This window comes from Chiloscyllium plagiosum, chromosome 15 (assembly GCF_004010195.1).
Source record: "Chiloscyllium plagiosum isolate BGI_BamShark_2017 chromosome 15, ASM401019v2, whole genome shotgun sequence".
Lineage (NCBI taxonomy): Eukaryota > Metazoa > Chordata > Chondrichthyes > Orectolobiformes > Hemiscylliidae > Chiloscyllium > Chiloscyllium plagiosum.
Genome location: NC_057724.1, coordinates 10,379,010 through 10,395,312, shown reverse-complemented (window position 1 = coordinate 10,395,312; position 16,303 = coordinate 10,379,010). Strand labels below are relative to the sequence as shown.

Sequence of the window (16,303 nt, the reverse complement as noted above, 5' to 3'; positions counted from 1 at the left end):
GAAGGCGGAAAGGGGTGGGGAGGGAAATAGATCCCTGATGGGGGGGGTCCGTTTGGAGGTGGCGGAAATGGTGGCAGATGATTTGGTTTATGCGAAGGTTGGTAGGGTGAAAGGTGAGCACCAGGAGCGTTCTGTCCTTGTTACGGTTGGAGGGGTGGGGTCTGAGGGCGGAGGTATGGGATGTGAATGAGATGCATTGGAAGTCATCTTTAACCACGTGGGAAGGGAAATTGCGGTCTCTAAAGGAGGCGGCCATCTGGTGTGTTCTGTGGATTACACTAAACAATTGTAAAATTCTGTACTTTGTGATGACTGTAATATTGTGTCAAATTATACTAACTTTGGTCTAGTCAAAAAGATTCTTGTTAAATGGTAGAAATGGTCAAAGAGGGAAGAGATTGAAATATAGCTTCCCAAATAGTTCATGAATTCAAATTACTCAAAAGTGCACTCCGACTTTCAGTCGCTAGAGTTTTCCTCAACTGAATTTAGAAAATCTGAATAACTCAATCTGCTTTTTGAAAGTTGATAAATACAGTAACTTCTGGTTACCTTTCCCCACCCATTGAAAAAAAGTGCCGTTGTGTAATGTCCTCTGGTCACGAAAGGCATCACAAATCACTTTTTATAGCTAATTATGTACTTTTTGAAAATGCTCACACATAGGCAATATGACAGTTAATATGTATACAGCAAAATCCCACACACAATGTGATAATGGCCAAATACTTTGCTTTATGCTGACTGAGATAAAATAGGAATTAGAAGACAAAGATAAATCCGCTGTATTTCTTTGAAATAGCATAGAGGGATCTTATCCATCAATATTAGAGGGCAGATGGGGCTTCAGTTTATTGCATTCAAAAAGCAAGACTTCATACAGTGCAATACTCCCTCAACACTAGGCAGCTTTAGTATTTGTGCTCAGAACTAGAATGACACACAGGTACTGTAGGTTCAAGTGACAAAATGTTTAGAGTTAGCTTTGTTAGTTATTTAAGGCCATTTAAGTCGAGAGACCAAGAGATGACAAGATCAAGACATGATTGTAGGAGTATGCAGTTAAGAGTTTATATTGAGAAACAAGTCTGGGGGAGACCAGAGGATAATAAAATCAGAATCAGTGTGAGCTGTGTATGGAGACTGTAATCGTGGATGATGAGAATTTAATCACTGTAGATATCAATGGGGAGTCAATTACCACAAACTAAAAGGAGGAAAGGATGAAGGATATTTTTATATATGGATAGGACTTGGTTACAGTTGCAAGTAAGAATTTTAAATGAGATGCAAGAGAGGCGATCAAGGCAAGCTGCTTAAAAATGCTGATAGTAGGGGAAAGGTCTTGGTGTTGGTAATTTCAGCTCTGGCTTTAAAAATATCATTTTTACTTCAAGTATTTTTATTGTTTGGCATTCTATGAGAGGATAGGCATCACACTTAACTATTTATTGTTGACCCCATTTCCCTTCTACCTGAAGCCATTTCATAATGGTCTTTCGCCTTTGTTTTTTTTTCACCTAAGCTTAGCATGTAGAAAAATATTACCAGCCACATAACTTTTAAATAGGTTTTATCAAAATAAACTCACCAAACAATTTCAAAGAAAACAAATGTGAATTGAACAAGCTATAACTGATAACACAAAGGAAAAGCACTGTTAATTAATGCACAAATCTATCATATTTACACTTCCATCCACTGCAAAACATCCGAGACTTTCCAAAGTTCAACACTTGTTTGTCTCCACATAAGGTCTACTATAACCCTCATAACATACCAGATTCAGTCCTTGAATCCTTGGTCTATGTTGGTCAGATCATCCAGACTGCCAGGTTTCATCACTGTTACCAACCAAAAACATGAACTATTGTTTTGGCTTCTGAACCAGACCGACTAGCCCCCACTTGAAGTGTATCAACTAAAAATGGGAGAATGACATAAATGCAATCCTTTCAATTTAATACCACGCAGTGATATGCACATTCCTTCACAAAATGATATTTGGACTAGTGAGAAGAATTTGTTGTGTATTTAATATGCACATCAGTAAATTATTGGTTTTACTGTCATTGGAGAGGCTGAATTTGGTACTTTGCATGAATTAATGCTTCACAGCTACTATTATGGTCAATTGTTATGTGAATGCTGAAATAATAATGGGACTTTGTCTATTTATTCTTTTTTTACAAACATATCCATGTCTGGACCTAACTAAGGGACAGGATTGTCATAGAGTCAGAGATGTACAGCATGGAAACAGACCCTTCGGTCCAACCCGTCCATGCCGACCAGATATCCCAACCCAATCTAGTCCCACCTGCCAGCACCCGGCCCATATCCCTCCAAACCCTTCCTATTCATATACCCATCCAGATGCCTCTTAAATGTTGCAATTGTACCAGCCTCCACCACATCCTCTGGCAGCTCATTCCATACACATACCACCCTCCGCGTGAAAAGATTGCCCCTTTAGTCTCTTTTATATATCCTTCCTCTCTCACCCTAAACCTATGCCCTCTATTTCTGGACTCCCCCACCCCAGGGAAAAGACTTTGTCTATTTATCCTATCCATGCCCCTCAATTTTGTAAACCTCTACAAGGTCACCCCTCAGCCTCCGACGCTCCAGGGAAAACAACCCCAGCCTGTTCAGCCTCTCCCTATAGCTCAAATCCTCCAACCCTGGCAACATCCTTGTAAATCTTGTAATTGTTTTGTTGCTTCTGTTTGTAATGTGTGTATAATTAAGATTTACAAGGCAAGCTTGTTTATAATAAAAAGTTGTTAATGTTTTAGACACCTGAAACACCAAAAGAAGAGATTACTTGGTTATTTAAAACTGAACTTGTAACTCTCAAGGAAGCCTTAAAACTATCAACCAACCAAACCTCGAACAGGCTGTCCTCAAAAACAAGGGACACAATTACTCAATTCAGACAAAAACGATCCTTACCTAGCCAAAGATAGAACTGGCAGGGGTTGTATCCCAACAAGGGATCTCCCACATCCTTGGAGCATTGAACTCGAGAGACAAGTTCTGGCTGTCCTAATCATCCAAAAAAGAGGATGGCAATACTAATTAACAGCCAAGAGGCAAACATCTCCAAAAAAAAAGGACAAATTCTCTATCAAAAGGTTAAACTGAAAGACAAATAATAATGTCTCTTAATGTCTATCAATAACTACATTTTAATGCAGTGATAGTATTACTACTTAAGGCCAGAGGGTCCAGGTTCAAGTTCAATCTGCAAATCTTTGTCATTATATGTCGAAATAGCTTGCTTAAAAAATTAAGAACTGTATACATTAACATGCCTTATACTCATCTCCTTCCAGTGAAAAGACAGCATACATGCTTCAGAGGTGCCTTGTAATGCCTGTTGTAACTAGAGATAGACAAAGGATGACAAAGAATAGAAGACATCACATCACTATTTGCAGCGCAGCAGAATGGAGGAAGCCACATCACTTCAAACACACATCATACATTGTCCAACAACTCAACCTTCCCTAGCAAGATGGAAGGGTTGCAGTTAAAAGTAAAAGTAATTCTCCTCCATTCAGCCTTTGAGCTGGTGAGACCATATGGACCATTACTCTATCAAATGGAAACATATGAAATAGAAGCATAAGGCCACCATTCAGCCACACATACCTACGCCACCGTTCAGCAAGATCATGACTGGTTTGTGTCAGATTTCACATTCCTATCCACCTCGAACACCTTTGATTTCTGCAAGGTTTGTAGCTCAGGTTGAGGTTTAGGGTGTAGGTTTGCTCACTGAGCTGTAGGTTTGATATCCAGACGTTTCATTATCTGGCTAGGTAACATCATCAGTGGCAACCTCCAAGTGAAGCGAAGCTGTTGTCTCCTGCTTTCTATTTATACGTTTGTCCTGGATGGGGTTCCTGGGGTTTGTGGTGATGTCATTTCCTGTTCATTTTCTGAGGGGTTGATAGGTAGATCTAGATGTTGTGTGTTTGTTTATGGCGTTGTGGTTGGAGTGCCAGGCCTCTAGGAATTCTCTGGCATGACTTTGCTTAGCCTGTCCCAGTATAGATGTGTTGTCCCAGACGAAATGGCGGTTTTTTTCATCAGTGTGTAGGGCGACGAGGGAGAGAGGGCCGTGTCTTTTTGTGGCTAGCTGGTGTTCATGTATCCTGGTGGCTAACTTTCTTCCTGTTTGTCCTATGTAGTGTTTGTGGCAGTCCTTGCATGGAATTTTGTAGACGACGTTGGTGTATTTAGTCAGTGTATGTCGGTTTTCTGTATATGTAATTTTGTTTCCTAGTTGTGGGGTCGGGTCGAGCGCCACCTGTTGGTAAGTGTTGGTGTCTGCGAGTAGTACATTGGCTTTCTCTATGTAGTCCCTTCTATTCAGGATGACTGTGAGCCGACCTGTGAGCGTATACAGAAAACCGATAAACACTGACCAAATACTTAAGTACACCAGCAACCATCCTAACACACACAAACGAAGCTGTATCAGAACACTATTCCAACGAGCCACCACACACACTGCAGCACAGATGAACTTCGGAAAACAGAGGAGAACCACCTATACAGCGTATTCAAGAAGAACGGATACTCAAAAAATACAGTCCGCAGATTCCTCAAGAACAAACCACTACAAACAGACCAAAAACACAGCCAGAAACCCTAACCACCTTACCATACAAAGAAGTTTCAGAAATGACAGCCAGACTACTAAGCCCCCTCAGAATCCCAGTAGCACACAAACCCACCAACACTCTCAAACAAAAACTAACAAACTTAAAAGACCCAGTACAAGCCATGGACAAAACCAACGTCGTCTACCAAATTCCATGCAAGGACTGATACAAACACTACGTAGGACAAACAGGAAGAAAGTTAGCCACCAGGATATATGAACACCAGCTAGCCACATAAAGACACGACCCTCTCTCCCTCATAGCCCTACACACGGATGAAAAAAACCACCATTTCGTCTGGGACAACACATCTATCCTGGGACAGGCTATGCAAAGACATGCCAGAGAATTCCTAGAGGCCTGGCACTCCAACCACAATGCCATAACAAACACATAGACCTAGATACCATCTATCAACCCCTAATGAAACAAACAGGAAATGACATCACCACAAACCCCGTGAACCCCATCCAGGACAAACATAAATAGAAAGCAGGAGACACCAGCTTCGCTTCACTTGGAGGTCACCACTGATGATGTTGCTGAAAATGTGTTGCTGGAAAAGCGCAGCAGGTCAGGCAGCATCCAGGGAACAGGAGAATCGACGTTTCGGGCATAAGCCCTTCTTCAGGAGAAGGGCTTATGCCCAAAACGTTGATTCTCCGGTTCCCTGGATGCTGCCTGACCTGCTGCGCTTTTCCAGCAACACATTTTCAGCTCTGATCTCCAGCATCTGCAGTCCTCACTTTCTCCACCACTGATGATGTTGCCTAGCCAGGTAATGAAACATCTGGATATCAAACCTACAGCTCTGCGAGCAAACCTACATCCTAAACCTTTGATTTCCTTTGTCTAGAAACAAACAAATTACCTACCTATCTGTCAAAAATATTTATAAGCACCATCTCTGCCGCCTTCTGAGGAGCAGAGTCCCAAAATCACATAACCTTCACTGAAAAAAAATTCTCAACTCTGCCAAAGGGCAAATCGAATTTGAAAACAGTGAGCCTCGTTCTGGACTGACCCACAAATAAAATCAATTCCTTCCACGTGTACCTTGTGAAGACCATTCAGGATCTGACAAGCTTCAATCAAGTCACCCTTCACTCTTAAGCTCCAGTGGAAACATGTCCAGCTTATCTCCATAAAACAATCCATACAGGGCTATCAATGTAGTAAACCTCCAATGTATTTACAAGCTCCTTAAATAAGGAAACCAAAAGTGCACACTAAATTTAAAAAGATGATCTCATCAATAACTTGAATAACTGATGCAAAACATGATTACTTCCATGTTCAAGTTCTCTCGTATCAAAAAGGTGAGCAGACCATTAGCCTTCCTGACAGGTGCTGTAATCTGCACAGAAATGTTTTAATTGATCCACGAGGAACACTTGAATCCCTCAGAACCACAGATTTCTGCAGTCTTGTGCCACTGGAGTAACACAATGCTTTTTCATTCTTCCTGTCAAAGTGAACAATCGCACATTTTCCCATGTCATACTCAATATGCCAGATTTCTTGCCCAAATTATTCAATCTATATATCTGCAACCTTCCTGACTCTTCTTCACAGCATATTTTCCTGGCTATGTTAGTGTTGTCTGCAGATTTAGCTACGATGCCTTTGCTAGCCTCACCCAGGTCATCGATGTAAATTGTACAAAGTGGAGTCCAGAGCACCTGCAGGACTTCACTTGCTACATCCTGCTAAACAGACAAAGACCAATTTATACACACTCAACTAATCTTCTATCCATGCTAATACACCACCATGAGCTTTTATTACACAGTAAACGTCAACGTCGCACCTCATGTGTCTGAAAATCCAAATACAGGCAGTCCCGGGTTGGGAATGGTTCGGTTATGGAGTCCTTTTACAAGTTGATTTGTACACAAGTCAGAACAGAATGTAAAACAGCCGTAAGTACAGGAAATGTTTGTATATCAAGTCTTTAAAATTACACCCCTGTATGCGACTGCATCCATAAATATGAGCATTCATAATTTGGGGACTGCATGTACAGTATATCTACAGGCTTGCTTTTATTCACAATTCAAGGTCCTCTTTCAAAGAATGCCAAAAAATTTGTTAAGCATGATTTCCCTTTGGTGAGTTTTCTTAAGTGCACAGTTATAATCTTTGATTATTGATTCCAACTCCTTCCAACGATAGAAGCCAAGATAACTGGATTACAGTGTTGTTTAGTGCCTCCACCTCCTGTTAAAAATAGAGAACTCACATTTGCTACTTTCCAGTCTGATGGAATTTTTCATGAATCTAGGAAAATTTGGGAAATGAATACTAATGTCTCAATTAGCACGAGCATTCTATTTTAAGACCTGACGATGAGGCCCATTGGGACCTGGAGACTTGTCACCTGAAGATCCTTCTATTGCTGGATGTTTTGGCATCCTGTGCAGCAAAAACAAATGCAAAATATTTGTGCATTTCATTACTATTACCTTATTGCCTACTATTAACTCACTATTCTCACTCCAGTTTTTAACCACGCACTTCACAAAATCTTATCCTTCATAAATACCTGCAGAAACTCTTGCTGTCTATTTCTACTTGCCTAGCTAGCTTCTTCTGGTCATACTCTCATTTCTGTGGCCTCTTTAACATTTCTGTCATTTTTGCTGTTCTTTATATTCTAATCAATCATCTGGCCTTCCACTCATTTTTGCGCAATTATGGGTTGCGCAGCTTCTTCCTTAATTTTGACAGTTTCTTTAACTTCTTTAGTTGACCATGATAGTAGTTCTCCTTTATAATTTCTCTTTATATAGAAATAGATTTATTCTGATATTCTTAAATACGCTCTTAAATGTCTGCCACTGTGTCTTTATTCATCTATCCCGAACCTAGTACTATATTCTAGTTCATCACAGCTTGCTTAGGTTTCATGCCTACGTAACTGTCCTCATTTAGGGTTTGAATCTCAAACCGAATCTTGTGCCTTTCCAAAAAATGTAAAATTCAAATCATAACGTGGTCATGGTTACATAGGGATGCCTTTTTTTTTTAGGAACTGATGACACATATATCCTCTACAATGAAGACTAATTTACCATCTTATTGCATCTTCCATTTTCTTATTTTCCAGTAATTCTCCGGTCTCACATTCTTTAGGACCAATGTTCACTACGTTTAATTTTCTTTAAATATTTAGAGAAATTCTTAATATCAGTTATTACATTTCTGCATACCTTTCTCTCAGATTCTAACTTCTACCTCTTAACATTTTAGGTTTTTTTTGCTTTATTTAAAACTTTTTCTGTCCAGCTTCTTGACTTGCCACCTGCCTTTGCACAATTATGTTTTTTAATTTTAGTTTTATTTGATCTTTAACATTTCTAATTATCCATAGATGGTGGTTCTGTCCCTCGGGATTAACAACTATTCTGTGTTGGCACCACAACTTTCTGGGCAAGGATGAGAGGTAGGTGACATTGGCATCCCTTGGACAAATATTTTTAAAAATCTTTTCATTGCTCTGGGTTATACTTATTCCACCTATCAAATACTTGATAGCATTTTGTTGATTTTTCACGCTTTCTGAACTGGCATTATTCTATCAAGGTTCTCCAAGTTTAAAATTGGGACTCCTTCAGATTATCATTTACTTCATATTATCTATTACCATCACACTTTTACATATTTTTTTTTAAATCTAAGTGGTCCTCTATAACTTCTGTTTTCCCTGTTCCTATCCACATGTGTATCTGGGCTCCTGTTCCAGACTCAAGTCCATTCAATCTATTCACACTTTTGCTTTTCTCCTTACTCCTCCTGAATTTTCTTCTATCGTAGATCTGCATTCACTTCTTCATTTTTAGTATCTCTGTCCTCCCAATTATGCATTCCAACTCTTCAGCATTCCTCTATTTTCTGCTTCTCTTGAACTGTCTTGTTAACTTATCAGACCATTTACCTAACATCCAGTACTGGAGGAGCAGAAATTTCACCCAGTTAAATACTGAAAATATAATACACAAACATGGAACTTTTTAGCTCATCCATTGTTTCTTGTTCCTCCATCTTTCAAACAATTTTCTTAAGAGTTTTATTTTTAATACAATTATTTTTGAGACTCAGCATTTCTCACTGAATGGACACAAGAATTTGCATTTTAAAAGGTATTTCAATCCTTATCAATAGCTATACTTCTCAGCAGGATGTTGAAGTTGCACTTTAATATATACCTTTGCAACTGAGAAATAAAAAAATTACTTAGCTTAAGATGTTTTCCAAATAAATGAATATTGTAAAATGTTAATTTAACTTTTGTCACCTGTATATATAAAAGAGACCATTGGGTCAGTGAGGTAGTACTGGTTTGCTGCAACAAGTTAGCTAATTTCACTAAATTACTACCCCCTCATCGTTCCCCTCCTAGCCAACATAAGTTCTGCATTTCTTTTCCCCTTTCAGGTATGAATCCAATTCTATTTTGAAAGCCATGATTGCACCTTCTCCAATATCTTTTCAAGGCAGCACATTCCAGATTACAGTCACTCAATGCGTGAAAATAGAAAATAGTAGAAAAGATGCAGAAAATATTGAATACAAATGCACAAAGCCATTTAACGGCCAGTCCTATCTACTCTCATTTATAGAAAGCACAATTTAAAACTACCCAACCATCTCTATTATGTACTGCTAAATTTAACAATTTCATTTCATGTTATTTTGTTTCCTTGAGACCATTAAATAGTTTCATGTCAGAGCATCAATACAAAGTTAAGATTGCTAATATCAGTCTAGATATTGCAAACTGGATGGTCAAAATCAAAGTCATGATCCATGGCTGAAACCAAAAATGGAATTTAGTCGAGTCTCTCCTACTATCAATGCAAATTAGTTCACTTCTGCCATTTATGTACAATTTCTACTCAAAACTCAACATCTAAAAGTGTTGGAAAACCTCAGAAGATCTGTCAGCATTGAGGAGATAGAAACAGATTAAATGTTTCAAGTCCAATAGACTTCTTTGGGGGGAACCAAGATCCACGCTCAGACACGCATTGCCACAAATATATTTCCAATTGCTCCCTCCATCAGCACAGGCTCACACCATCTCAATCTCCTAGTCCTCAGTTCCATTTTATTCTTAATCAGTCAACACTAACAAAACACTCACTCACCCTTCCAGATGTTAAAACTGCAAGCTCTAAAAATTCTCTGATACTGATGTACCTCTGGATTCCGCCTCCCTTCCTAATCCATCTCTTAGTCTAATACTACTCTACGTGCATTCAACATCTTCCAAATCAATCCAACTTTAAAATTTTACATTATGAAACTTTTTTTAATTAAAATATTCAAAACATATGCAATTGTGTCATGGTTATTAAAACAGAACAGATGCTTAAGTTTAAAAACTATACACCTGTCGGTGTTGCATTCATTTTTTCTTTTGCTATACATGTTCTCCAAGAAGAATATTTAGATGAAACTAGAAATGCTAGGAGGAACCTAGCATCTCAATTATTGAAAACACCTAAAGCTGAATAATTGCTCACTCCTGTTGTATTTGCATGGATTTTCTTTATATAAATATTCATCTGTAGAAATATTCAGAATACTTTACAAAAGTAGGCTGAATATTACTTATCACTGAAAAAGCCTCAACAAACTTGCAAGCAAAGTATAGCAGTTAATAGGCTTTTGGCAATGTCATAAATGTCACCAAGAATTTCCAAGCAAACTGTTGTGATGGTTTAGTTGAGGGAAAAATGTTGGACTGGAAACCAGAAAAACATTCGCCCCTACTCTGATTAGTGCAGTGTAATCTTTTACATCCATCCAAAGGGCTGATAGTTTAATGTGCCATCTGTGTTTGTTGACATCTCTGTTTCATTAAGATGAATCACAAATTAATAACAATTCAAACCAGCAATCCAGAGAATGTGATTGTGAAATACACAAATGCAGCATCAGTGTTGTGGTCTCTGAAGGTTCTGGCTGTAGAACCTTTATTTTCTGTTGTGATGTTTCTATGTGGATGCCTACAATGTGAATTGCTGGCAAATTCATACAGTACTTTCAGACTGCCATTCTGCTACAAAATAACTATCAACATCAGCATCTCCTGACAAAAAATGATATACACAAAAGACAGAAGCCCCGATGTAAATCTACTGGATTTGAGACAGAGAATTTCGTTTTGTTGGTCTTAGGAGATCCAAGTACATTAATATAAAGATAGTTCATTTGTATTTATAATTGATAATTATTTAAGTCAGTAGTGAGCAAGTCTCAAAAAAGTATAAATGGCACAAATATAGTCACTGCCAAGAATCAGAAAGAAATTCCTTTTTGAAAAAATTCACAGTATCGGAAGCAATTTCTTTGACTGACTGCCTGTCTTCTACATTCCAGCATTGAGAAAAGACATCTGATTCAGCACAATTAGCATGTGGGTCTGACGTCAGCTTTTAAAAATAGCTGTTTGTCAGGGACACCTGCGAGGTTAAAGAAGCATGATCCCATAGTCTGTCAAAAGATATACAGTTGTTAAAACTGATGTATTTTTAACTTAAAAATGGTACTCAAGGTAAACTACAATGCACAAGATTGGTTTGAAAAAGAAAGGCTATATGCTCTACGGTGCATGAACACTGCCAATATAAAATGATGAACACTCAAGTGAGAGCCTGAATTAGTCGATGTAATGCATGACTGCTTCCTAACTCAAGCGTACAGGAAAGCCTTGGTAGGTAGTGCACATCTGACTTTGCAATGACAAATGCTGAAGATACCATCCAGGCAATTGAATCCACAACCGTGTAGAAGGCCACAGAATAATTGTTTTAACATTGTCAGCAGCCAGATACATAACTTTGAAGGTTACTGAGCTAGCAAGCCAGAAACCTGAGTTAATAAACTAGAGAATGAGAGGGCAAAACAGTTATACCATTGATCATTGGCTGCAATATGCAATATATGTGCAATATGTCCACATCCCAAATGAGAATGTAGAAAGGAGCATTTTCAACTTGGATAAAACAGGATTGTTCTCCTGGCTTTTACCAAATAGTTCCTTAAATGGTGAATAATGCAACATGAAATGGTGGAAAATGAAGTAAGGTTTGCAGCACTGTTATGGTCTATGACAACATGAATAGAACCAAAAAGCTGCCACTTCTGGTGAAGGAAAACAGGAAACGACATTGGTTTGTGAAGATCAAGTTGCTACCAACACAGTAAGAAGCTAATAGAATCCTCAGACGAATTCTAGCATATATGAGATGTGTCTCAGGAAAGTGGACAAAATGGAACAATGGAGACAGATAATTATCATCATTCCAGAAATTGTGCTGCACATGCAGTCATAGCTAGTCTCAAAAAAAAAGAGACAAGCTGACATTCTTGCTTCCCAATACCATGGCTAAGCTCCAGCCAAAAAATCTGGGGTGAATAGGAACTTATAAATCGTCAGCAGCAAACTCTCGGTTATCAAGGCCATCAACAAAAAGCAAGAGTGAAACCCAACTGTTCTGCTAGCCATGTACATGAAGAAGGTAGCATGGAAGATGGTGTCAGAAGCCAAAATCACTGACCGGTTCCACAATGCTGGGTTCAAACAAGATAGGACTGCACAAGATGTCAACAACGAAGAGCAATGGAGTGATGCCAACCAGCCCAACGACAAAGCCTTTTCCCCCACCTGCAAGAGGCCAGGATGGAAATTTCAGCAGAGACAACCATGGAAACTTACATTAAGCTGGAAAACAGCACATGCTGCACAATGGAACTGACAAAGGAGGTAACTGCAAATGCTATACATTTTCAGCCAAGAAGTCAAATGACCCTGAAATATCCGAAGAATGCCCAGCTACGCACCTGCTTATTTGCCTAGGTGGAGCTGCAAAGATCATAGACTCTTGAGATTTTGCACAGCAACAAAAAACGCACTAGATATTTCACAGCACTGATAGCAAAATGGACTGTATCACGCTCATTCAAAAGATAGCGCACGAAACAGAAAAAGATTACCAAGTTTTTCCAGGAGCAAACTTGTAACTTTTTAAATTCCCTTTACTGTATGAAGTCAGGCTATTGCAAGGTGCAAATAAATTGAAAAATACAGGCAATTTTCATATATTTGATGCATCACTGTGTTTTCATTTTTTTCTAACATAGGTTGTACATAGGCAAAAATGGTATGCCAAGGAGCTGCCTTGGCTAACTCAAAGCTCTATTTAATGCAATTTTTTTTTGGTAAATCCATGCAATACAACTGTACCACAAACTGGAGCAGTTCTAGAAGGTGGGCAGTTAGCACCTTCACTGTGAAGCTATAGCTAGCCAGTAAAAGACATTCATAGAGCAATGTTCACATTTCTAGAATGAAATCACACAAGCTTTTAAAGGACTGAATGAAGATGACAAAGAATGTGTGTGGAGCTTTGTATTGCTTCATATTCAAGTCTAGGACTTAGGTAAATATCTCTATTCTCAGCATTTGACCTCAATTGAAGAACCCAACATATCATCTCCTATTGCAATAATTCCTAGATTATAGAATCCCTACAGTGTGGAACCAGGCCATTTGGCCCAACAAGTCTTCAAGAGTATCCCACCCAGATCCATTCCCCTCCTTTATTACTCTACATTTGCCATGACTAATGTGCCGAACCTACACATCCCTGAACACTATGGACAATTTAGCATGGCCAATTCACCCAACCTGCACATCTTTGGATTGTGGGAGGAAACCCACACAGACACAGGGAGAATGTCGTTTGAGGCTGGAATCGAACCCGGGTTCCTGACGCTGTGAGGGAGCGGTGCTAATCACCGAGCTGCCCCAAAGGAACACTGCCGCATAGTACAGTGAAATCATTATCTGCTTGATCAATATTGCAACACCATTTTCTATAAAACAAACCCTTCTCCTGCCTTGCCTGAAGATTCTGCACCTTGAACACTAAACTGCTACTTCTTCCCCTTCCTCAAATATGTCTGTGATAGCAATAATATCACATACCTAATGTGTTAATCAGTGCCCTCAACTCCAATACTCTTTCATCCAGCCTTGACATGCTCCTTTGTGCCTTAATTTGCCTATGATGTTCTGCCTTCCAAATTTTCTTCAACATTTGTTCAAGCATCACTCCCTATTTCACCTCCACTCAACATCTTACCCCTTGCCAAATTACTTTAAACCTCCACTAACAGCACTAGTAAACCTTTGACCTCTGCAAAGATGCTGTGCCTTCTAATATTCAGAATTAACTTCCCTGACTTATACAGGTCCCATCTGTCCCAGAATTAAAACCAGTGAAAAGTGATCATGGAATCTCAAGCTCTACCTCCTACAACCACTCTTCAGCCATGTAATCACCTGCTGTACCTATCTATTCACATACTCACTAGCAAATGGCACCATGAATAATCTTTGATGCCTTGCTTTACAATCTGCTTCCTGGTCCTCCCAAAGTCTGTTGAAGGACCCAATCAATCTTTCTGCTTATGTCATTGGCAACCAACATGAACCATGGCCTCCATCTGCATGACCTGCCCCTTCAGAATGCTATGCAGCCATACAGTGATATATTTTACCCTGGCTTCAAGGAGGCAATAGGAGAAAGGGAGGACTGCAGATGCTGGACATCAGAGCTGAAAATGTGTTGCTGGAAAAGCACAACAAGTCAGGCAGCATCCAAGGAGGAGAATCGACGTTTCGGGCATGAGCCCGAATCTTCATTCCTGAAGAATGGCTCATGCCCAAAACGTCGATTCTCCTGCTCCTTGGATGCTACCTGACCTGCTGCACTTTTCCAGCAACACATTTTCAGCTCCAAGGAGGCAATACACAATCCTGGAGTTTGTAGACAACAGCAGGTACCGGTCTTCACCGGTCTTCCTATTGTATTTAGGCTCCTACCACTATTGTTCTTACTCTTTTTCACCCCAACCCCCCCCTCCATCTAGACCCTGGCTGCACTCCTTTTTTATAAACAACTTCAGAAAATCCCAAAGCATCTTATAGCCAAATCAATATTTGGAGGTGTAGCCAATGCTATGTTGAAAATTGTTTGCTTTGTATTCGGCAAGGCCACAAAACCAGTAGTGAGAAATGAGTAGATAATCTGTTGCAGTGGCAATGGATAAAGGACACATATTGAGAACTCTCCTGCTTTCTGTTCCATAACATCATGTAATATTTAATGTCCATCTGAGAGGGTAACATGGCTCAATATGCCAAAGTACCTCAGGCAGTGTTGCACCCACTCAGTATTACAATGAAGTGTCAGTCTAGATTAGATTAGATTACTTACAGTGTGGAAACAGGCCCTTCGGCCCAACAAGTCCACACCGACCCGCCGAAGTGTAACCCACCCAGACCCATTCTCTTACATTTACCCCTTCACCTAACACTTCACCTAGCAATTTAGCATGACCAATTCACCTAACCTGCACATTTTTTGGATTGTGGGAGGAAACCGGAGCACCCGGAGGAAACCCACGCAGACACGGGGAGAATGTGCAAACTCCACACAGAGAGTCACCTGAGGCGGGAATTGAACCCGGATCTCTGGCGCTGTGAAGCAGCAGTGCTAACCACTGTGCTACCGTGCCGCCCAGTCTAAATTCTATACTTGGGATCCTTGAATAGGCCACCAACACAGGCATCTCACACAGTGTGGAGAAAGTGAGGTCTGCAGATGCTGGAGATCAAAGTTGAAACTTTATTGCTGGAACAGCACAGCAGGTCAGGCAGCATCCAGGGAACAGGAGATTCGACGTTTCGGGCACAGGCCCTTCTTCAGGAATCTCACACAGTGTCCCCACTGAGCTGCAGTCGAAATAAGTTAGTTGGTATACAAAAAGTCTGATACTTTGTTGGGAATGAGGCAAAATTTGGTCATGAGGAATTGGAATTCTACAGACCTTGCACCAAATGTACTCAAAGTCATACAGCAGAGCAAATCATTCAACCCACCAAAGCTATTTTAGATCTGATCCTACAAATCTTTCATAGAACTAGAAGCTCTCTGCAGGATTCATATTGTATGTTTATACACAAGCGTCCCGAGAGATATCAAGGACCCAATTAGAGGCCCAGGACTTGCACATCCATCATGGAGTGGAAGGGGGAATTAAAATGTTTGGCCACAGAGTGGTGGGTTTGTTTGGTGAGTGGGTCCGAGAGATGTTCTCTGAAACATTCTGCAAGTTTGCATCCTGTCTCCCCAATGCAGAGGAGACCACATCACGAGCAACAAACATGGTAGGTGACGTGTGTGTGTCAGTACAAATCTCTGTCGGATATTGAAGAATCCTCTGGGGCCTTGGACAGAGGGGAGGTGTTGGTGTGGGTGCAGGTTTTGCACTTCTTGCAGTGGAAGGTGAGTTGGTGAGTCAGAGGGAATTCTCCTTTGAATCCTCCCACATCCTCCAGATCAAAGGGTTAGCCATCTGCATCTGCAAGGGCCCCAGCTATGCCTACCTCTTCTTCAGATACGTGGAACAGTCCATCTTAGTCAGCTACGCCTGCACCATTCCCCACCTTTTCCTCCGCTACATCGATGACGGTATCGATGCCAACGTATGCTCCCACGAGGAGGTTGACCAGTTCATCAACTTCAAACACTTTCCACCCAGACCTCAAA

General features: G+C 40.1%; 1 protein-coding gene across 7 annotated transcripts in view; it reads right to left on the bottom strand.

The window, feature by feature from the left end:
- hdx (highly divergent homeobox) overlaps positions 1-16,303 on the bottom strand; it is an 87,942-nt gene that overhangs the window by 62,004 nt on the left and 9,635 nt on the right. Inside the window, exon 1 of one of the 7 annotated variants that reach the window (XM_043704408.1) lies at positions 3,318-3,388. The exons of 5 other annotated variants lie outside the window; for them this stretch is intronic. In XM_043704408.1, coding sequence (XP_043560343.1) covers positions 3,318-3,356 — 39 coding nt within the window. In that variant the 5' untranslated portion in view covers positions 3,357-3,388. Of the gene's footprint in view, positions 1-1,780; positions 1,845-3,317; positions 3,389-16,303 lie in introns of those variants that run through there. One more of the 7 variants, XM_043704413.1, reaches the window with a different exon arrangement.